Genomic DNA, 25100 nt, shown 5'->3' with positions numbered 1-25100 from the left:
GAACGAGATGGGTGTGGAAGTTGTCGGTTGGTTTGTGGGATTTAACGTCCCAGAACAACTCAGGCTGTGAGAGACACTACAGCCCTTTGCGACACAGTGTCCTCGTTTGGATACGTGACATTTGCTTTGCCTAGAATAACAGAGAGCTGAGCTAGTCTCTAAGTATTTGTTCTAAAAGACTGGGCGTGAAAATACGGACAAAAATAAGTCAAGACACCCCAAATGCCAACTAACAACTGCAAAGGCGCACAACGGCAGAAAGGAAAGAAAGCATGGAAACTTATCTGTGCATGCCCAGGCAATAGGCAAACCTATCAGTCCGGCACGCGTGGCGGTCTACGTGAAAGAAAACTGTTCAGGCATTTGATTTCTTCTTTATGAAACTTAATCGACGGTAGGTTCACTCATGCGTTACCGCAATTACCGATATGCCATGCCTCAATCATTAGACTAATAAATGAGGCATAGCTTGGAAAGGTCTAATGATTGAAGCATATGACTGAGGCACTGAGGCAAGCACTGCAAAGCGTTTTTCTTTCAAAACCGATTTTCTTGCAGGTTTTGATGACAATGCACTAGTAAACTACTGTTTTCTCAATTTCGTACTTTGTTCTAATATTTCACCACGACGTATAAGACGGTCCGAGGATTGAAAAAGAAAAGCAATCAAGAAATAGAACATTTCGACCAAATTTACCATTTCCATTACCGCAACCCCCTTAGCTCAAAGGATTTTAGAATTGTGGGTAACTCGGAATTTTGAGTGAAGGCTGGGAATAATGCCACCACCAACAGGAGAGTCATCGATACACTTATGAAAATAGCACCTAATAAATTATCTTTTGGCAAGCACACAAGCTGCGTGGCACTGATGCTTTGCAAGAGTTTCCTAGACAAAGAACCAGCTTTAAACTTTACGACATTTATCTCGCATTTTTGAAAAAATGCATGCTACTTTGTAGTTCTCTTTTAACAGAAACAAGATCTCTACAAATTTCACTTTTCGTTTATTTTAGCAGTAGCTTCGTCGTTTCGAAATTTGGCACAAAACTACTTTGCTGTATCAAGGGGAAAAAATATATGCATTCCAATGGATGCAAGAAGCAGCAAGTGAAGAAGAAATGGTGCGTGAAAATATTTGTTACAGTAAAAGCTCGTTTAATTGACCCTCGTTAATTTGGAAAAATGGATAATTCCGATCCCTGGTCCCGGCCAACATATGCATTATTTAATGGCATCAAACTCTCATTACTTCGGTCACATTTGGCTGCAACCTTGTTAATTTGGACGATTCTCGGACCGCGCCGAGCGTGAAGCGCGGTAAATGTGCGATGCAAAAGAGTGAAAACGACGTTTGCAGACTAACCGAAGCAAGACGGCACTGTCCGCATCGCTAACTTCACGAGTTAGTGACAACGGTTTTGTCCACATGCGGATCTGGCGCTCAGTAACTTCATTTTAACTCGATGGAATGCACGCGCAATGCACAACATCAAACAGGGCGAAACCTGTTGAAGATGAAGAGCTTTCGGTTGTGGTCAGTATGCTGGCATAAAACTCGTTTGCTACATTGCGATGGGCGAACTATCAGTTGCCGGCCATTTTACCTGCGAAAGAACTATCGTCAAGTGAGCGTGGTGGCAGGATGTAATAAGGATTAGGTGCAGAGCACATTTTGGGCTAATTAAACATGGGAGTCTGACATCGTGATCGCATTGAGGTCAAAGTCACAGGATGTTGAAAACTGCAGCTTTTACACAGCTCTTTTGCAAAATAAGTACAGGATTTGCATATTCATAAAGAAAATGAAATGGTATTGATGTAACAGACATTTATTGTTTTCCTAGTACTTCCGTTCATTTGGCATTCGCTTAATTCGGACATTTTTTCTGGTCCCTTGAAATCCAAACTAACGAGCTTTTACTGTATATTGTGAGCTTTGTTATATCGTGGTTTCACTGCATTCTTGACTTGACAGGCGCTCGACATACCTTTTCCTCTGTGAAGTAAAAGGCAAGACAGTCCGAGAGAGACACGGACGGCTCCGGCTCCGGCTGAATTGTACTGACGTCATCCACGATGGAATCTTCAGCCAGGAACAACCTGAAAATCGCGCCAAAAAAGAAAAAAAGGTCATAGCCGTTATGGTAAATGTCCAATGTACCAGGCCACATGCACGTTTAGGAATTACAAGTCACAGAACACTCGGAGACCATCTGCAGCCAAGTAGACAAAGCAGTGACCACAGGGCCACAACACACATATAGTGGCACACGCAAATTACACTCAAACCTCGATATAACGAACGCGGATATAACAAATTATCGGTTATAACGAAGTAAACGAAGAATAGTCTTGTCATAGATACAGTGCTACAAATAAACGTTTATAACGAATTTTCGGATATAACGAAGTTATTTTCGTGACAGATGTGACTTTGTTATAATGAGGTTTGAGTGTATTCGAACATGCAGCTTACTGTTTTGGTGGTGCTGAGCTTTTTTTTTCACAACTCACACCACACCCACAGCAAAAATTTCGGGTGAACTGAAAACTCCAGCTCTAATATATAGTTCGTCTCTGTTTTGATCTCACTAAACTTTGGTCGGTCAGATTCATCACGACTATTGCACATGGTGCGCATAACATGCTTGATACGTGCGTATGCATTGGCCTTCATGCTGGCATATCTCTCGATGGTCAAACATAGTGAAACGGCATCATCTTGCAGCAGGACTGACTCATGCTGGTCTTCAAATATCCCTACATTGATCTAGGCCAAATTAAATGAACACCGAAGAAGACAGACAAGAACGGGTACTGCTGAGAACTGTTACTGTGGAAAATTCATACCTGCCAACCTGGCAACTTCCAAATTCGGGAGATTCGTAGAATGGGGGGTGGGGCAGTGGGGACGCGACAGAAGAAAACTGTTGTAGGTATTAATTTACTCTTTGTCAGGGCCGCAACGACATCAATTATGAATATGACAGCCAGTAAAATATTTGACAATAGCAGGCCATACTGGTAAGCGTAATAATACAGTGCACGCCACGTGCGTAATTAAGGGACAAAAATCTGCCGTGTGCCGTGACAGCTAGCAGCTCCTTGACAATCTTAATGCTCTTTTCAACATGACACCAATATACTGCGGAAAAAGCGTTTCGCACACAGTAAAATGATATAGAACTGACGTCCTTGGTAATAATTGTTTTCCTTTTCACGGTGGCGCTAGCGCTGTTTTTCGGAAGATCTATGGCCGTGTCCGTACAATCGGGAGGATTGCTCAAAATTCGGGAGTCTCCCGGCAAATCGGGAGAGTTGGCAGGTATGAAAATTGCGTAGCTTTTTCGACACGGTTTTTCGATGCTGTTTCGATGACGCACCACAGCACGAGCACAACAGAAAAGTATAAACAATTGGTGGGTATTTTCGATAATAAACAGTTTTTAGTCCCTCTTGTCCGTATCTGGCTTCTTCCTTGGTGTCAGTTTAACGTGCGCTAAATCAGCACAGTGATGTTGAGGCAATTCCAGGAAATGTGCGTGTTGTCGATTGTGTCGACAAGTTTTCAGTGGAGGCTCGCATAAAACACTTTTGTGTTAAGAAGTGCATCACAATATTATTAGGTGCAAATATTCCGGAGAATCGTTGCATACATATTGTAAAAAAGCAATGATTTAGGTTTGGAATTACAACTAGTCGCATCATCACATGTGCGCTGGTGCTCCGTAGATGTGACTGCAGAGATGCAGAGGATTGCCACCGAGTATTGTCATCGAATGACACCTGGAGCGGTGAAACCTTTGCTAAATCTGACATTCATTTTCATACGCTAATATCACTGAGAACGCTTATGCTAATTTGTTATATCTGACAGCTCGTATGAACAAAGCTATCCCCAATCAAAGCATACCGACGGCTGAAAAATGGATGGAGAAATTGCTAAAAGGAGACGAATGTGTACTGCATTTCTGGCTTTACAGAATGTTTCAGTAGCTTTCTTAAATACAGAAAAAGCAAAGGAAAACAATCACTGTAGACTGGCAAGCATACTAGTCATTTGTTGTTCATTTAGCAAAAATGAATTTATATTCCCAAAGAAGGTTACTGGGTAACCTTCTTTTTCTCATAGATTCCTTGATATAACGTGTTTTGGTTAAAGTATGCTGCAAATGGTTGAGTACAGTTGTAACTTAGAAGAAATTGTTGCTGGGCTAGTTGGCACATAGCATTGAGGAAAAACTTTAGACGTCTAAGCACCACCAGAAGAAAGACAAAACACAAGACGCTCTTTTCTTGTGTTTCGTCTTCTGATGGTGCTTAGGCGTCACAAGTTTTTCCTCAAAGTACAGTTGTAGCCTAACCACTTGTATAACACCGAAAAACCGTTTCAAGGACCCTTTAACTTAGCAATCAGCATGTTTGGGCTAGATAGTAATGCACCGATACTTCTTTAGCGTGAACTTCAGAGACAAGAAACGAAAAAAACTGTGGATACACAAGCGCCTGTGTGTGTCAATTTTTTCGACCTTTTAACCTTGACATAGTGTCGCAAGGGCAGGTAAGAGATTACGTGCCCGTTAACCAATTGTGTTGATTACTCGCGAGAATGACGCTGCCAGAAAACACGTCGTGAAATACTTGCCTGTTTCGAGAGCGAAAGAACTTCCTGGTGAGGAAGACGAGAGATGCGGTTATCAACAAAGGCAACAACGAAAAAAAAAGCACACTGACAGCCCTCTTAAGGATGTTTACTTTCTCGATAACGGGTGACTTGTACGCAAGTTTTCAGCCACCATTACCACATGCAGTTAAATTAATTTATTCAAACTGGCAAGAAAATGGCGAGCTCAATGCAAAGTTTAATATGAACGTTTTGTACAGTCATACACAGATGTATGAAACCCAAGCATACGGAAAAGTCGCAAGAACTCCTTGAACACTACATTCAAAAGTACAGCACTGTGCTATGTTTACGTCGAAAACTTTCAGTGTCATTTTTATTATATTCAATGTTATGCCCCTGCAACAGCACATGCTCTAATGACAGGTACTGTCATCTGCTGCATCAGTGACAATACATATATCAACAAAACAGCTGAGTTTCGACAAATGCTGTCAAACAAAGCATTTACAATGTGAAACCATGGAGGATAAACGAACAAGGCATGCATCTCAAAAGATGGATGGTTCATACAGTAAGTGTTTTATTTTGCACTCACAAATGAACTTAATTTAGTTGGCTTCACTGCAACACAGACGTGACATGCGACAACGCTTAATAACAGCAGAAGTACCTGCCATGCAGTGAAGTGTGCTCTCTGGCGTTTCTCTCCCCCCCCCCTCCTTTTCAAGGGACTCGCTTGTTATGGGTGGAAAAGTTTGAACAGAAGTTACAAAAAAAGTTATGTTATCTTATCTTGAACTTCCAGCGTGACATCGACTGACTTGCAAATGTTCAACGCATCGTAACTTTTCTTCCACTAGATTTAGAACATCCATTTTTTGTTTTATTGTATACAGTTTTCCTTCCAGATTATTGTGATATGCTGATTTACTTTTTAGCTCCCTCACTTTAGGTAATTGCTGCCAAAAAGGCACCTGAAAAGTTTTATATTTTAAGAACTACATATTCTACAACAAAAATAGCTGCATAACTGAAATCATCACACAAATATACATAAGCTCAGAAAGCTTCACCAAAGTCGAAAGCATTTAAAACAAAATTTTGATAGCAGTGTCCCCCTAAAAGGAAAATAAGCTGAACTGAACTCAACAATGGAAGGCATTCGGAGGCACCCCGAAAACTCACCGGTCGGCGACCTGCGGCTCCCACTGGAGGACCACTCGGAGCAGGGGTGCTGGTGCGAGGTCCCTGAATGCCTCCAGCAGGCAGTCCACGAACTCCAGGAAGAGAGGGTGGTCCACGTCTGCCGGAAGGCTCTGGCGTGCGTCCCACACCAGAACATCCAGCCTGTTCACCAGGTCCTGTACCACATGCAAAGAAGCACAATCGTGGTGAAAACCCAAGACATTGGTAATCAATAAGTACGCTTGAAAGTCACGGTTTCACCACCAGAAAGAAGCAGTGAACGCGACAGCAACACATTGGAATTTTATACAGTAAAAGATAGTTAATTCGACACCTGTTAATTCGGAGAATCTGATAATACGGACATGTTCTCCTGGTCCCGGCAAGCATATGTATTGTTCAAAGGCATCAAACTCTCGCTAATTAGGTCATATTTGGCCGCAACACGGTTAATTCCGACCATCCTCGAAGCACAGCATGCACAAAGTGCCGAAAATGTGCAATGCAAAGGAGTGAAAATGGTGTTTGCGAAGAACTGAAACGGCCGCAGGCCAGTCCCTTTGTTACGCTGGTATAAAATTCACTTGCTACATTGTGACGGACGAACGATCTGTTGCCGACCATTTTTTCCGGCGAAAAAATCATTGTCACGTGCACGTACTGGTGTCGGTGGGGGAGGTACATAATAAGGAATTGCAGTGGTGGGAATGCCTTCCAGCATTTTGGAGCAGCCACTGGAGCAGGCAAAATCTGCTTTTGGAGCAGCCACCCGTGTGTTTGGAGCAGGCACGGGCTCTTCATAAAGCACACAGAATAAGAAAATGTAGCTTTAATTTAGTTTAAAGTTCCCTCAGTTTACGTAATCATTTCTACATAGGCACCAAGCCCACAAAATAAGCACAAAAAATAAACAAAAGTAGCATTATGTACAGAAGCGGTGACATAAAATAGTGAAGGATATTGCACCAACATGCTGGCTGCAGCATGAAAACTGTTCATAGCAACGCAGTGAACGCACAAATATACCGGGTGTCCCAGCTAACTTGTGCCAAGGGGCTAAAAAATGCAATATTAGAGGCAGGCGAGTGAAATCAGTTGCGTACTGTTGACCGCCACCTTCTGCACTACAGACAATTTTTGTTTTTGTAATTAGTTTGTTAATTAGGATAATTAAACTATAATGCTAAATACTTGACTTTAGGAAAGAAATGGGATTTGCAAAGTTCGAAAGCGTCTTCAGAAACTCCCACTGCATTATTTGGGATAAAGAAAGTTTCACGTGTACCATTTTCTCCAAGCTGCAAGAAAAGCCTGCGAAATACAAAAAACACGTGGCTAATGCATGCAGGCGCTGCGATCATGCTGCTCTCAGCAGTAATTTGAGCGAACGAAATCAGTAGAGGCTGCCACTACTTATCGGCCTACCGCATCGACGGAGCTGGAGAGTCCTGTGCTATGCCTTTGCGGGTACGCATAGAGAAAGAACAAATGTGAGGTGATGGCTACCGACGAACGCGGCGGTATGACTTATCGATGACAACCTTATCGCAATAAGCATCTTCAGCTGCGTACTTCAAGCCTACTGCATGCTTTTAGCCGCCGATCGCTGCTGCCTCGTGCGGGACCGCGTTCAAGCGCGCACCGCTTTGTAGAAACGAAAGCGGCTCGCTGTTGCGCAGCTGAGCGTTGCGGGTCGTGCACCTAGAAACTTTTTAAATGTGAACGTATTCGACAGAGATCTGTCTGGCTGGGTGAAAATTCATACGAAAAAATAATAAACTCTCCAGCCACTTATAGTGCAAAGTTGCTAAAGTTAAAATTTAAAAACTATAACCTTGCTACATTGACGCTATTACGATAAACACACGCACACGGCCCAGCAAACGTAGCGCTGTTGTAACCATAATGCACGTTTTTATTAGGCGACAACCCAAACTCACCTCCGTCCACGGCCAGGACATGCTATGCATCGCCTGCAGAAAGCTAGCGTTGCGGCATGGTTGCGGCGTTGCAACTGATATTGAATTGGACTGCGTCGGCTGTCACAACGGCTGGGGCTCTAGTGGCACCATTAACAAATGCAGCAGCGCAAATGTACAAGATGGCGACCATGACGTACTTCTGCTCACAAAGCGCGCTGTCCGCGAAACATTATTTTTGGCTACAAAACCCCGTTGTGGCGCAGCAATGGTGCAAATTAGGCAAAAAAGACCCTTCTGGAGTAGTCTGGAGCAGTAATTTCCACTTGGCGCAGATTGGCGCAATTTGCGCAGGTTTCCCACCACTGGAATTGTTCAAACCACACTTCTGTGTAAGAGACGGGGTCTTGAGCCATGGTCACACTGTGAAAGAAGTTGCGGAAGACAGAAATTGCAGCTTTTACGCTGCTCTTATGCAAAATGAGTACAAGATTTAGGTATTCACCAAGAAAATTTAGCTATTCACTACCTGTGTCTACGTGTGTGTCTTGCTGGTTTCTTATATGCACCACGCTAATACATGCTACGATTACGATGACCAACTTGCCTGAGCAGCAACCCATCTGTAAAAAAGCCCGAAGATAGACAAGAACACAAGCTAGAGAGATGATATGTCTGTCTGTGATAAAGACGTGTGGTCTATCTTTCGTTGCGCTATTTTACAATGCAACGAGAACAATTAACTCGGCTCTACGTCTTGCATCGACAAGACGACTTGCCTTTATCAGGGCCTTGAAGAAGACAAGTCCACTTGTCGAAACTAGGCATGTGCAAATATTCAAGCACTTTGAATATTTTAACAAGTATTACAGTATACGAATTCGCTTCGACACGAATTTGAATTATTCGAAATTTCCAAAGTATTCGAAATGAACGAATTGGCATTATAAGAACGCATGTGCCCCTGTAAAAGTGGTTTCACTACAGCGTAGGCGTGCTATGCCGTCAAAACACCTAACCAGAAAAAATCCACACTGCCGCAAAGCCTCACTCCAAGGTTAAATGAACGTATTACCCTCCCATCAATTTGATCTTTCTAAGCCTAAAAGCTTCTTACAGGGGCTTTTATACTCTATGTAAAGTAAATTTTAAAACGTAACATATTTTACCGGTTATCACTTGCATCCTACTGAAATTCAAATCCTGCTACTATTCAAAGTTGCTTCCACTTCACTTTGAACCGAAAGAATGACATTCGCACATGCCTGGCTCTAATTTTAAAAAATATTGCGCAGGTCAGTTGGGTCATGACAAATATGCTCATTTTTCTTTAGAATATGTTATATATACTATTTGACCTATTCAATTTGAAATTATTCAACCAAATCACTATTTGCTTCGAATTTGCTTCAAACCTAAATTTAATATTCGCACATCCCTAATCGAAACGTTGGCTTTAGCAACATTTCCTGTTCAACATTTTTCATCATTTCAAGACCCCCCTCTTACCCGTGTGTCTAAAGGAGTCAGACAGATGCAAAAACTCCAATGCCGACCAAGACGAAAATATGTTTACTGACGTTTCAAATATACTTAATTCATTCATTCATGTATTTATTCATTCAGTACGTTGCCTTTCATTTATTTGTTTTTCATGAAATATGCATAATCTTTTGTATATGTTTGTGCCTCCGCTTAGGAAGTGCTTAGCAAACTGTATCATGATGTTTTTGTTTGTTTTCGTTTGTTACCTTTAATTTTCATGAATTGTACATCTCATTAATCTAAAATAAGCATACTGATTGATTTTTATGGGTGCTTTTACGTTTTGTAAGTGTCGTCGTTCTGCTGCTGCTGCCGTATGGGTAGGCAATCTTTGCCTTTAAATGTGCACCCTAAGACAATTTCAATACTGTCCCAAATAAACCAACAAAGAAAGATAGAAATACTGTCAGTACTACATGCATGGCCTCTACACACTGTCTACTGAGCAAACAAAATGAATCGCAGGAGAGCGAGCGCAAACAAAAAGTGGTATCACTGCAAAAACAATCCTTGCCTGGTCTTTCAGTGCCGACTGCCTTGATGTGGGGAGGCCCTCCAAGAGCTTCTTCTTCAGCTCCATCACTGAAACTTCCCGCGACACCCAGGCTGCTCGTGCGGCACCGAGACTGTTGAAACAAAACACCAAGAGACAAAAACCTACGTCGAGATTAATGAGAACAGAAAAAGCAGATTTAAAGGAACACTAAATGTAAGCAATGAATTAGTTTATACACTTAAACCTCACTACAAAAGTCGCATTTGACACAAAAATAACTTTTCTATATCCAAAAATTCGTTATAAGCGTATATACGATCCACTGTCTCTATTACCAAGGCTATTCTTAATTTACTTCGTTATAACCGATAATTCGTTATATCCGTGTTCGTTATATAGAGGTTTCAGTGTAATGATCAATTATATGCTCTGAAAACTCCAGTGTCGTCAATTTCACCACTGTAAATCAGGGTCAAAAGTTTCACTTTTAAACTTTCCGCCAAAATTCCGATCGTGATGTCAAGGATTTCAAAGTATATATTTTCTATTTTGGCGATATTGGCTCAACGAAATTCATTGAAACTTTGTATGTTAAATGTCTGGCTCCCTCAGAAGACAATGTACTTAATTTTTACCGATTAGGAACTACGTGGGCTTTAGTACACACCATTACAATCTATGACGTCACGGCGACTGGTACGGGAACTTCAAGGTGGCGTCGTCAACCGCATTTTCTTTTTGCGCATTCTCATGCTTACCAAGCGTCTTCTCACAGCAAATGTGGTGTTTTTGTTATTGCGAAAGGGCAATTTACTAATATACAAGAAAAATAATTTTTCTTTGTAGTGTCCCTCTCAAGGGACACACAGGTGTTGCCACCTGCATTTTTTTTTTGCACATTTTCTCGCTTACCAAGCGTTTTCTCGTAGCGAGTGTGGTAATTTTGTAATTGCAAAAGAATAATTTACTAATATGAGAAAAAAACGTTTTTTCCTTTTAGCATCCCTTTAAGTAAGGAAATACTTGTGCAAACGGACACACATAACAGAGACAGATATGCAGAACTTGTGTGCACGTGCCACCCACCTGGCTGTTTTCTTAAGGGGGTATGGTAAGGTAAACAGGTTGTCCCGATTTTAGCTTTACATCTCAGAAACGTACCATAATTCGTTGTGAAATTTTGCGTGCTCAAGAAGTAAAAAAAAAAAAAAGAAAGCGCTGTGTGGTGTCCTTATGCCTTATGTGACTTCTCGTGTCCGTGTGCCCTTTTGCGCTACATCAAAGCCGTTCAAATGATTCACCAACAAGCCGACGTTGCAACCCTCGTCGTTGCGGTGACCTACAATCTTTGCAACTTTGACCCTGTAGATTTTCTTGCTTCTGGTGCAGTACCAAATTTCAGACTGATGCACAAAATTAAACATACCTTTCTCAAAAACCAAGAGCAGTATATTGTGAAATTTGGCACGCTTATTCGACATGATATTGGTATTAATCCGAACCTATAAAAACGGGCTCCTACATTTATCTCACAAGAAAAAAAATATTGTCCTCCCTTGTCATGTGCCGTGAGAAAGACTTTCCAATTAATCTTTTTTTTTTCTTGATCATAAATTAAAGAACTTTTCCCAGTTTTAGGTTCAGACTATTTGGAAGGGATTCAGATATAATCTAAGAAAGTTTGAGTGCGATCGGTCAGATAATTTTCCAGAAAAGGTACATCAAGTTTGGAAAATTTTCAAGAAAATGATGGTAAGAAAAACACTATTTCATGTTTGAAAAACATGCGTAGAACGTGCTCACAATGTACACCAATAATTAAGCTAAAAAAGCATTTTGGCGGGAAAATATGCAATCAAAAAGTATGAAAATGGTAGGAAGTGAACATATTCAATAAATATAGCCATAGTTATTATTATAAAATTGCATACATACAGAAACAATGATGGAAAAGGCCTCGCGTATCCGTTGGAGGTTCAGTCTTTGGCGCCATTTTTAAAGGGCTTGGAGCACTCCAACGCGCTTGCCAATGCATGTTTTTGCTTCTCAGAGTGTGCATTATTTTTTAGCAATGAAATAAAAAAAATCGCTTTTTTGGTCGACCTACCCTACCATACCCCTTTAACCCTTTCACTACCGTAAGAAAAGAAGAAAAACGTGCCAAAATTACTGAAAAATTTCTTCCGCTCAATTCGTAGAGCTTTTTTTTCCCGATTAAAACGGTACCATTCTTTCAATTTAATAGGATTCCTTTATTCCACTAATTGCGCAAGAAAACATAACTTGGAGGTGCCTTCACCGCACGGCAATACAATGAAAAATGGCAATAAAATGAAAGCCAAGACACAAATGGCCCAATAAGGACAAGTGTGGTCATCTAGCATCATGAAACACAAGTATGACGAGTATTGTCTTCATTGGTTCCGTGTGAAACCAATTTTTGCTGATGATGAGTACCGTAAAATCCCAAGCAAGTGCCCCCCTACGGTGAAAGATAACCTGCCAAGATTTGGAGGGGGGGGCCCTTGCTCAGTCATGAATCAAAATTCAGGATGACGGCGGAAGAGTCGCTCAGAATCAAGCTCAGAATAAAGAAAGCCCATCCACGCTTCTAATGAAATGCTTTACTAACCACGCATGCATTCACTGTTTTTATTCACCTCATCGGGTAAATAAAACGAGTAAACGAAACAGTGAAAATGGTGGGAGAGGGGTGGGGGGTGGCGCTTGCTCAGACATTGCCACACATTTGAAATCTCCCGAAAAAGGAAGGGGGGGCGCTTGCTCGGGATTTCAAGGTACAGTCATCATCGGTCATTTTGTTAGAAAATCTCGTGACGACTGTACTCGTCAACGATAGCGAAAGGGTTAAACATCAATGTAGAGTTACAACAATGTCAACAACGTCGAAGAAGAGGACAGGCTCACCAGGAACCAGACGCGCCGACTCTCGACCGACAGATGACGAGGATCTGGCTGTCCTTTGGAATGGCCGGGTCCGTGCTGGCAGGTGGCAGCTCCAGGGCAACCAGGCGCGAGTTTGCCGACAGTGCACTGGCAATCTCGTCGCCCTTGAACAGTGAGCCAAACCCTTCTTTGGTTTCTTCCAGCAGGAGCAGCTGCACATTTGCGCACAAATGACGTCGTCGATGTCACGGGTATCGTTACTGAGAAGTGGTTTATGCACAAATAAAAAAACCAGAAAAATGGGAGCAAGTGAAGCTTCGCGTGTGGGTGCCTGATATGCCACTTTACTTTTTTCATTTTTTTCTACCGCATTGCGCAATGCTCCATCCATGCCAGGAATTGGAACCTTCATCCACGTGCTTAGCAGCGCCACACTTCCGTTTCTAGAGGTAACGACGACGGTCATGCATTCATATCCAGGCAACAACGAGACGCCGCCACGTGAAATACTAACTAGTCACCCGGATAAAAATATCAGGTCACCATATCAGAAACCGCTCATCGCTACAAGCCCACAATCGAGATAGCATCAGCTACTGGAAAACGACGCATAAAATACGCATGTGACTGGCGCACCTTCAGGGGCCGCATTTCTGTGTGCTCGCTGCCGCCAATTTTTCACGCACAACACCATCACCGAAATCTGAGAGTGGTCACAAGCTTTGCTTGATTGACCTAGGCTCGACACCTCTGTTGTAACCACGAGAGTGCCTAAAGGTAAGTACAGGTGTCAGTCGTAAAGCTTAATCGCATCCCTCAAGACTCTGCTAGTCAATGAACTCTTTCTAGTAAGTTCAAGAACATTTGGTAAAGCTCGCATAGGAGGGACACGCACCGCATTACTCGCTTCACATCTGCGCCTACTTAAGCTGGCTGTTTCCTGACTTCCTAGGGTGATCTACAAACCGAGATTAACAGCAAAAGCAAGTACAACTCAGTTGTGTTAGTAAAGCCAAACCGAAGCTCCCAAAACACTCAGAGTGCTCCGAGTGCTCCCAAAACACTCAGAGCAACCAATCCAACTGTTCCATTACTTGTTAGTTAGTTAGTTAAATTGCGTTTAATGGCGCAAGAGAAAGTCAGGCTAAGCTGCACAAGACAAGCTGTTTTGTAATAACCAGTAAGTCATATGTAATTCTAAAGTTTATGTAAAAAGTCACTTTCTTTTAAGAACTTGATAACATTAGACAGGGGAACAAGTGGATCATCTCATAGAATTAGACATGGGTGCATAAGTGTCTGATGTTCAATGTTCCATACATTCCAGTCACACAGACTTGCACGACTATCAAGCCGGTGACAACCTTTACGTGTTTCTAACAATGGCATCACATATGTTGTGACAGCAACAACACAATACAGTAGAGCTTGTGTTATCTGACCTCGACATGGCACATAGAATGGATCTAAGAAGCCAAACTAATTAAAGATACAAACCCAAAAGCAGCCGCACACACCACCGCTCCATCTAGTAGTATTTAAATGCCCAATTGCAATGTAACTCAAAGAGTAATCCATGCCGCATTATTAGATGTTCAGTATTGCTGTTTTTAAAAGGAGTACATAGTGACTAGGTGTTCTCAGATGTGCAAGACTAGAAGAAAAACAGCACTAGAAATGGGATGATAAAAAAATACGGCACATCCCACACACTGTGAGAATTGATGTAATGCGAAGCAGCCGGCAAAGAGCTGCTACAACGCCTTGTTATTTTTTTAAGCGAGTGAACTCATTCATGCCATGGCATCTAGTTCACTACATATCGCATGTTTGCATTGCATGCATGCATGTACAATCCCGAATATACCATGCTAATGAAATGTATATTCTGGAATATACAATGCATGGCCTGTCATTTATGTTCATCACGCACTCGTGTCAGCCATACCAATTTTGGTATATTATATACCAAAATTGGTATGTATATAATATATATATAATGGTATAGTGGTATATATAATATATTCAATTAACAAAACAGCTGGAACCGCTTCATGACAGTGTCATCTAAATCGTACCGTACACGACATACATGTCATGATTTGCATGTTAGGACTTGTCATTTATGTTCGTCATACTGTCATGTTGCGCTATATGAATTTCGTGTACATCAAGCAAGTGAAACGGCCGCGAGCGCACCATGAGTGGGGCATGTACATCATGTCGTACATGACATGCATGTCATAATGTTCATGTTACCACCTCTCATTTACGTTCACCATACAGTCGCGTCACGCAATACTAATTTTGTCGTATATCAAGTGAGCGAAACGGCAGTGATCGGACAATGGGCGTGGCATGTAAATCATGCTGTAAATTATATGCATATCATGATTTTCAAGTTACCACCAGTCATTTATATTTGCCATACAGTCACGTCGTGCAATACCAATTTTAGTATATATCAAGCGAGTGAAATAGCCACGAGGGCACCATGAGCGTGGCATGTAAATCATGTCGTACATGGCTTGCATGTCACGATTTTCATGGTACCATGTGTAAGTTATGTTTGCCACACAGAAATGTCTCGTCCTACCAGTTTTGGTATGTATCTATTCATCTAAACGGCCGCGAGGGCCCGGGGACCCTGTAATGTAAATCATGCTGTACATGACATTCGTGTCATGATTTGCACTTTAGGGCCTGTCACTTATGTTCGTCACACACGCTTGACACGCCATACCAATTTTGGTATATATCAAATTAATCGAAACGGACACAAGAGCCCCAAGACCGTGGCATGTGAAATCATGCTGTTCATGACATGCATGTCATGATTTTCACGTTATGACCTGCCATTTATGTTCGTAATACTGGTCATGTTGTGTCATACCAATTTTGGTATACATCCCATTAACGAAACGGCCAGGAGAGCACAAGGTCGTAGGCGGCTAGATAGATAGATACGTTCAATGTCGCAGAAGTTCACTAAGAAATGCTTCACATTTAGAAGAGGAGACCAACAAGCACTTCATGTTTCCTCTCATCAGCGTACAAGTTTTATTGCTATTTCCTTAATATCTGCAGTTTTGCATGCCAAAACCACGATATAATTATCACGCTGTAGTGGAGGGCTCCGGAAGTTTTTGCAATCTGGCGTTCCTTGAAGCGCACTGACATAGCACAGTACACAGGCCTCTAGCATTTCGCCTCCATCGAAATGCGACCGCCGCGACCAGGATCGAACCCGCGACCTTGGGGACAGCAGCCACTTGACCACCGCGGCGGACTGCTATTTGCTTCAACGTAAGTAACGTAACAACTGGCCCAATTGAATATGCCGTGCAAGACTTACTCTTGCAGAAAGAACTACATAACAAAAGTGGTGGTCATTAAATGTAAAATGCACCAATGTTCTAACGGCATCTATCACTGGGAGGTCTGGAGTGGCTGCCAAGATCCTGGGGCAAGCACTCTGATTGCACCAAGCCAAACCTGCCAGTAAAACACGGGAGTGCTCTGCGTGATATTACGCCAGTAGTTCTTTATGCCAACGTAACGTGAACCAGTTCCGGACACTAATCCTGCCTCCGCTCTGTACATTTCCATGGCAACCAAGGTTGCTGAAGGCAGAATGATGGAAGTGACGTACGCAACTCGTCCTCCTCCCGCCCAAATCCGCGACTTGGCAGCGGAACAAGTGAGAGCGAGCTGGTGTGGAGCGAGTTGCTCCGAAACAACCAGTGAAACTCATGAACCCACTCCAGATCCAACCAGCGAATTACGGATTCACCACCGCGGAGCAAGAAATCCTGCTTCGGAATCGACCAGTAAAAAACGCCATGAGGAAATGCTGTGTGACTTGAGCACAAATGCAGGTGAAAGTCAAAACAACGATAGAGAGGAGCTGCAAAATGTTCTCTCGACATCAACACCAAGTGATAGAAAATCCATGTACTAAGTTTTTATACTAGTTGAACAACTGACATGCGAGGTTCCTAGTGACTGTTGTGATAATAAGCTCTACATGCCACGATTACAGTGACTGCTGCACTGAATGATTAGACATCATAATCACTCCCCTTCTTCCAGTTCACATCTCAAGCATGACCATGCAAAGAGAATCGGACGGACTACTACTTACCTGGTCGGGCGGAACGTGGCACTCGGCGGCTATCCAGAGTCGCACTTGCTCCACCGGTGCTCCAAAGTCCATGTGGAAGGCCAGCTTCGTCTTTGCGGAAAGAAAAAAAAAAGGAAGCAAGAAAACGGAAACATTAAAAGTTATTTCTCTCTTTATCTCGCCATTTAATTTCCAGGTGTGGTACACTTCCATCTGTTAAGTTCAGCACTTTAAGCCAGCAAGGTTACACCTCATTATTATATATATTGTTTTAGTAAAGCACCCCTTAGGCTAGAATGACATTTTATTATTTTTTTTTACTAAGGGATACTGAACAAAATTCGAAGAACTGATGAAAACATCGAAATTCTACTTGGAGGACGCGACTGTTCTGATAAACAGGGTTTATTTCACATATTTTTGAACAGTTGGCTGTATTTTTGGTGGATTGTCTGCGTGTGGCGGCTACACGCCAGCGCGAGCCGTGACGTCACATTCACCGAGGCGCATGCACGGTGCACGTGTTCCCGTACTCCTCTTCCCTTTCTCCACCTTTCCTTTACGTCTCACTCTCCTCCTTCCTCAATGGCACTGAGACGTGCCCCACATTTAGGGGCCCCAGCCGGCAGCATTGTTCGCTGCCGGTGCCGTTCGTAGTGGTTATGAGAACCGTAGTGGGAGCCGAGTGGATTGAGAGATGCGGCCGACGGCTGGCATTGTTGGCATGCCTGTTTCCGGTGTATGTCACGTCACCAAACATCACCTCCCCTAGTTCACACCAAGGCCGCTAGATGTGGCAGTTTGTGAGAAACGCAGCAAATTCATTATTTTTCTCAAGTTTCTGCCTGAAATGAAGGTTGTGCCTATCGATTTCAGCACCAAATCTTTCAATTTGGCGGTAAATCTTGGCGGCAAAAATTCTGTTCAACACCCCTTTAAGATATCTTACAGGCCTCGTGGAAGGCACTGCGTAAGGGGGAATACATACACTGCAAATAAACTAAGTTATACAACATCAATACATGCAAGCATTTGCTGGGAAAAAAAAAAAATACTGCATGAAAGCAGAACATCATAATCATCATTATATCTGATTCAATGGAAACACATTACAAGTGGATAAAAACAATCTGAACCAACAGACAACAATGGCTAGTGGACGGTCCATTAAAACATGCACTTTGAGCGTTCAGCTGGCTTCGAAGAATTGCATCGATTTTGCCTTTTTAACATTTGCAACACCTAAAGGCATCAACAATGCATGGTCACCTATGTCATTGAAGACAACAGGGATACCAGTACGAACATTCTCAAGCTTCTCTCAATTGGATTTGTTCTGCATTGCACTACTCCTTTGAGTGTAGCGCAAGCGCATGCTCCTACTGCAAGGCTACGGACAAATCGTTAGCATATCTTTCTGAGCAAAATGGACTGCAAGCACTGTGCTAACAATGTCTGTTGGCCAGCAAAGGTACTATAGCACTCAGTATGAGCTGCACCGTATGAGCGCATGGCCGAGCGCACAGCAAGGTTGTGCAGTGGCAACGAATGCGGCATATTTTCGAGTTATTGGGAGAAAGCTTGGCTTTTGCTGCAAGTGCACATCGCCCCGACTTGCTTGCTTTTACCCTCTAAATTATCATTTTCGAAGCTGATATCCCCACAGGACAAAACGAGGGAGAGGGTGAAAGCACGTCAACGCGATTCATACTCACAGGAACAGTAAAAACCATTCCCTGATAACACAAAAACATGTCACGATTGGTGCCACTGTACAACCTTGCGGTGTGCTCGGCCACGCGTTTATACTCTCACACTCATACTGAGCTCATATTCATAGCTCATACTGAGCGTGATGGTACATCAAAAAGGACTCAATTTTTGTCCCCCCTTGTGTTTGTCCTTTATTTTACAAATACTTCCCAAAACCTTAACCTTTCTCTCCTTTTTTTTTCTTTTTGGCCTGATCCAGCACAGCATGCCATCTCCCACTTCAAAGGGACAAGGCAGAAGATATCATCCTTACTAGTATAAGTATAGAAAACTCAAATTAGGGCACATTAAAGGCAAATAATGTTTTAGGTTACAGCAACAGATTATAGCTTGAAAACATTTATAACGTCGATATAATTGATGACGGATGATGATTCACAGATTTTAGTGCCACAAAGGCCAAAGTTTTTAGGTTTCAATTAACGAATTACCTACTGGATGTGAAGCATGTCTGTATTGACAACAGAACTTCCGTTAGAAAAAAATTAAGGTAAATGTAGGACCCAACTCATGACTCCAGCGAGACATTTCAGTACTAGGTTAGCTAGTTAGTTCACTCATTTTTTAAGGTGCAAAAGCAGCTGAGGCTAATGACATAGCGACTTTACATTACAATTCTGCCGCTAGTGGTCAATGATGCATAATGATAAGATCATTGTGACGTGTGCTAAGATGGAATGAAATGCTACTCAGGTATTTCTGTGCTTTTCTTAAAGAAAAAGTACATAACTATTTGACGTTAAACCTTGACAACGAGATTGGTGGTCAAAAAGTTTAGTCCCCACACAGCTCAGTGCAGAGTGAAAAACTGTTCACAGATCCCACTAAGAGACAAGTCGTGGGGAATGCCGGACTAATTTTCACTCTCTGAGGATCCTGAACGTGCACCTACGTAAAAAAAAAAAAGACAATCTTTCATTTCACGTCCCTTTGAAACACGGCCATCACAACAGGGTTCAAATGCAAAGGCTTGAGCTTGGCAGTTCGAGCTGATAGCCACCAGGCAGGTGTGGCTAGTAAAAGATAGTGGTGTATATGCCTAACTTAGCCGTTTTCAAACACAAACTCAGAGAATCGCACATTAAATGGATGGCACTGGCCAACGTCCCCAAATTTCCGCGTAAATTTAACCGTGAAAGTGGATGACAGGGCAATGTCTGCTGTCGTAGCACAACTGGTGATGCACGGCACGCGTTACACGGAGGTTGTGGGTTCGATTTTCCCACCGGTGGCAAGTTGTTTTTTCACCTATCATAAAGTCCCTTTATCTCATAATCACTACGCTTCAATGGAAAAACTACAAATAACATCACTTTGTTTGCCTTCGCTATCTGTTGCCTTCATAAGGTTGTGTCTAATGAAAACATGCCCCTTGATCCATTCCTCTTGTTCTCACGCAAGTCAAATGGAGTTACTGCAAACACACATACAGACACGAAGTTCTATACACACACAAATTCCATACACGTCAGATCATGCGTACACTATGCATTCGGCCATAGAGGCTTCACAGGAGGAACAACATGGCCATAATATTTTGAGATAACGGTGGCAAACAAGCGCGAGCTCAAACAGTTTTGTCCAGGAAGTAAGCCCAGATAGCAACAACGACAAAGGTGATAACAGTGAGTAAAGTGGTGCGCAACGGTCTACAGCGTCAAGGAACTGTTTTCGATTTGACAACCAAGTGCAACTTTGAACACAATGCCGCAGATAACTTTCCTTTATTCTTACCTTATCAATGCACTTTCACTTCTACACAACCGTTACTGCAACTATGAGTTCAACTCAACGGATATAACTTCTGTTTCGCGTTATCGGAGTTCACTTTTGCGCAACCGTTTTGCGACTATAAGTTCAACTCGACGGATATAACTTATGTTTGACTTTATCAGAGCATTTTGACTTCTACGCAATAATTTTTGCATGGATGATAATGTTTAAAAGTAGCTAGTGAAAACTATAATAGAAGGAGAAATACATGGATTCCAAAAGCCCAAAATAAACGTGATTGCACAACAGAAGAACACAGGACAAGCACATGGTATCCCGTTTTTTTTGCGCTTTCAGAAGCTATGGATCAGTACCAACTCGCCCGATCTCAGTGCTTGCTGAGAAATACATGACACCTGGGGCGCGATCTAGTGTGGGTTCTATAAACAAATGAACATTTCTTGCTGCACACGAATGGTCGAGGCTTGTGCAAGCGTCACGAACAGTGGACGTATGTGCAAGTGTCGACCAATCACATCTGGCAAAAAAGTTCATTTATAGGATGCATATAAGATCGTGCCCCGATTTGTTTATCGCACATTGATCACATCTCTGGAAGTACCATAAAACCCCGAGACAGCACCCCCCCTACGGTAAAAGATAATCTGACAAGATTTAGAAGGGCTGGCCGTTGCTCAGTCGTGGACACAAATTCAAAATGGCAGCGGACGAGCTTCTAAGAAGAATGCACACCTGTGCTCCTAATGAAATGCCTGACTGAATAAGCGTGCATCTACTGTTTTTATGGAAGCGGAGGGAATCCTCGTGTGAAATCATGTGTTATGACAAGGATGAAAGATGTTCAAACGTTTTGACGATTTGTGACAACTCGGAATGCAACCCTGCGGCACGACACTGTAAAAGTACTAATAAATCATGTACATATCTAAACACTCTCAGAACTTGGTTTCCTAGCAGGACTCTGTAGCGGACATCAGGTTGAAAAAAAAATGGTGGGAGGGGGGGGGGACGCTTGCTTAGTCATTGACACATCTTTCAAGTCCCCCGTAAAGGGGAAGGGGGCGCTTGCTCGGGCAGGGGAGCATGCTCGGTGTTTTACGTTATACCTATCAGATAGCACAGTTAAGCTTCCCCGGGTGGATCACATGAGGTACAGATGTTGAATGCACAATCAATAACAGCAGATGGGTACAACACTCACTCTAGTGCATAAAATTTCACAATTCACACGACTGTTTACCCGCGCATTGTGCGACAAGCATCAAACTTGCGAAAACGAAGTAATGATGAAGATATGTGGTTTTAAATGGTGCAAGGCCCAGGTGTGGCCAAAGAGCGCCTTGTGTAACAATTTGGTATTTGCAGTGATCAATGATTTACGATGACAGGATGTAATAATGCTGTGAAGTGGCCAAATAACATGCTCTATATGGAAGTGTACAAAAGACATATGTACCATATGTACAAAAGACATATGTACCATAAGACATATGTACAAAAGACATATGTACCATAAAATAATGATGGAGATAAGGACAGGTGACCATGATACTAAAATATCAGAATGTGGAAATCGCAGGTATGCCTCTTCTAGGCCCTTGAGCCCAAAAGCTGAGGCAAGTGCTTTCAGCTGGAACAACCACAGCAGCAGCCTCTGTTAAGAGGCCGTGCTATGGATGGTCTGGAAATATAACATGAAAACTATGCAAGTCTTTTAAAAATATGAATAATGACTCTTATTTAAAATTAGGGATGGAGAGGAATTTACTCACAATACACTAAAAGGAAATGCTTTTTTTCTATTAGTGTATAGCTGAGTGAATTGAATCAACATGTGAAACATGGTGAGTGGCTCACCACATTTCTCACACATGGGTGAATCACCATCCGAAAAAAGGTGCAGCGTGTGTGCTGTCTGGATGTCCTATCCTAAGTCTGCAAAGTGTCACTTCTGCAAAAATGACGTAGGAGCAACGATCAGGTAATGGTCGTTTAAAGGAAATCTCGATACCAATACCGGGATTTTTTTTTTAGTTAAAACGAGATTTTTTAGTTAAGGCGAGCGATGAAATGCACTGACATTCAGGCTTCATATTTTTCCGGAGCTCTCCACTGACACAAGTCGGGAGAAAAATAATTATAGTGCCAGTGCATTTCTACAACATTCTTGGTGGCAGACATCTTGAAAATGGAACCTAAACAAGGACTGCTGCTAAAAAAACACATCATCGCTGCCTGGCATAAATTAATTATTGAAGCTAAATATTGATTTGCCTGCCTCTTTAGGTGGGTCACACAGGTTAAGTGCACAACCTGACTCACACATTCTTTTAACCCCTGAAGGGGTCTGTTTCATTTTTCAATTTCTATGCCGTGAAATGTTTTAGTAACTTGTCTAAAACACAATACTCCCTTCTGAATTATTGCATATATGGCAAACAATAATTGCTCATTTGTTATATAGATATCTACAGTCAGTTACAACTAAGGAGGTTGAAAAAAGAACACTGCAGTGGAAATTATATTGCGAAAATGAAGCCAGACCTCCGCCATCTTACTCCAGGCACGGTACAATGTCAGCGTGCAAGAAGAACATGCAGTGCTTTGCTCACATTCCCTACGAATTGAATGTGGCTAAATTTTGCCAACAGATACCACTCAATGGGCGTCTTGGTGTTTCTGGATTTCTCAAGAAAACTCAAACTCTTGTGAAATTTTATTACAGATCTTGTTAATAATACCCATCCAAATAAATTCCTTTCATTGGAAACAACGATCTCTCATTTCATACCTGACCTAGCAGTTACGTTCGCAGAACAAATGTACTTTATCTGCAATTGGACATCACACTAGAAGGCTATGTTTTTGAGGTAAACTACAGGCAAATGCTGGCTTCACATTTGCTGCTAAGGCGTGGTGAGGGCTTCCACTTCAACATTCTTTTTTAAACCTCCTTGGATGGAACTCTAGAAGGCAGTGGCATTTACAGCTCAAATACGGAGGCACATAAGCCTGCACCAATGAAAACGTATTCTGACTCGTGTCATAAGCCTCATGGTCAATGACTTCACTGTCACAGAACATCCGAGAGTACATGAGCAGGACTACTTCTGTAGTCATGGAGGCCATTAGCTGCCGCGCTTTGGTCATCTGGGCACCTTGTCCAGCCTTCTGAAGTTGCGTCCGGCTATCTGTAGATGTGTCTATGTGCTATATGATAAAACACCTCTAGGCAACCTTTGCTCGTCAAAAGCCAATCAAGAAGTGCAGAAATATCCACCACGACGTGATGTCGCAAGCAAAAAAACATGGCAATCAGGTATGATGATGAGAGCTTGTCATGAACCTTTGTGATGTTATCAGCTTATTGTGTACCATAGGAAAGAAACCCTGGTCCCACAGTCAGTAGAGTAATTTAGCACTGGGGATGCAGGGTTTGCGTAGCTTGTGTACGCACCCTATACTTCGAAATATAACATGGGTACCCAGAGGTTAGTGTATGGCACGCATATAATAATAATTGTTGGGGTTTAACATCCCAAAACCAACATATGATTATGAGAGACGCTGTAGTGGAGGGCTCCGGAAATTTTGACCATCTGGGTTTCTTTAACGTGCACCTAAATCTAAGCACACGGGCCTCAAGCCTTTTCACCCCCATCGAAAATGCGGCGGCGGCGGCCGGGATTCGATCCCACGACCTGCGGGTCAGTGTATGTGGCACGTGTGAAGTAGCAACAAAAGCAAATGCAAAGCTTTGGGTGCTCTATTCTAAAACTGCCTTTGCCACACAGTGGAATGCAGGAGGTAAAAAAAATTCAGCAGCCCTCACCTTATCGGGAAAATGGGAGCAAGCGAAGCTTTGCGCCTACATGCCTGACATACTACTTTCCTTCTTTCTCTCTTTCTTTCTTTCTTTCTTTCTTTCTTTCTTTCTTTCTTTCGATCGCACTGCACAATGCTCCCTCCTAATTGTTTCCTTCCTCCATGCTGGGAATGGGACCTTCATGCACATGCTTAGCAGCGCAACACTTCAGTTGCTAAGAGCAACAATGACGACCATGTGTTAATATCCAGGCAACAATCAAATCACAAATCACCCCGATAAAACATCATATTGCCATATCTCAAACGGCTGATCGCCGACAAGCCCATGATCGAGAGGGCATCGATTATTGGAAAATGGTGCATACAAATACGCAGGTGACCGGCGCACCCTTCGAGGGCTACATTTCATTGCGCTCGCGGGCACTGGGTTTTTTGCGTATGACGCTGAAATCTGTAATACCGAGCTTCGTTTAAAAATAAAGAATTGGCTCTCACGGGTGGGGAGTTTCGTGGAACGAAGTGGACATGGCAAAGCCACTGGCTCGCAGCCGGTATGGGCAGCGAGAGACAGACGAATGGGTCGAAGGTGTTACTCTGCTGGCCGCAGCGCGGGCACGTCAGCCGAAGCCGAAGCTGGCCGGCAAACAGCGACGCCACGGGGCTTCCCTGCCAGGGTGTGGCGCCGCCAGCTTTCACCGAGGACGATCGACTCTGGAAACAAGAACAATGTGACAAGCGTAAGCATACATCATGCTGCGGACCAAAAGTCGTATGAAGCGGACAGTGAAACACTTTTGTACATTAATGAGAAAATATTAGGGCAAAAGCGTTACGAGGTGAATCAAATGCGAAAGTTGACCAATGTCCCGCGTTGGCGGCATCGGCGCCAACACAAGTGATGCAAAAAAATCATCATCACGCAATCACGTCACCATATGACATTCGCAGATCGGCAAAATT

The 25100-nt window shown here is 42.7% G+C and overlaps 1 protein-coding gene across 2 annotated transcripts in view; it reads right to left on the bottom strand.

The window, feature by feature from the left end:
- The window catches only part of LOC119399837 (ubiquitin carboxyl-terminal hydrolase 43), a 66217-nt gene that overhangs the window by 22578 nt on the left and 18539 nt on the right, over positions 1 to 25100 (bottom strand). For both annotated transcript variants that reach the window (XM_037666696.2, XM_037666697.2), the window contains exons 2-7: positions 24636 to 24851; positions 16827 to 16916; positions 12704 to 12894; positions 9794 to 9905; positions 5816 to 5991; positions 1992 to 2103 (exon numbers count right to left, since the gene is read on the bottom strand). In XM_037666696.2, the coding sequence (XP_037522624.1) occupies positions 1992 to 2103; positions 5816 to 5991; positions 9794 to 9905; positions 12704 to 12894; positions 16827 to 16916; positions 24636 to 24851 (897 nt within the window). The remainder of the gene's footprint in view (positions 1 to 1991; positions 2104 to 5815; positions 5992 to 9793; positions 9906 to 12703; positions 12895 to 16826; positions 16917 to 24635; positions 24852 to 25100) is intronic.

The sequence above is a fragment of the Rhipicephalus sanguineus genome, chromosome 7 (assembly GCF_013339695.2).
Source record: "Rhipicephalus sanguineus isolate Rsan-2018 chromosome 7, BIME_Rsan_1.4, whole genome shotgun sequence".
In the NCBI taxonomy this organism is placed as follows: domain Eukaryota; kingdom Metazoa; phylum Arthropoda; class Arachnida; order Ixodida; family Ixodidae; genus Rhipicephalus; species Rhipicephalus sanguineus.
Note: the sequence above shows the minus strand (reverse complement) of the source record. Positions and strands in the feature narration are given on the sequence as shown.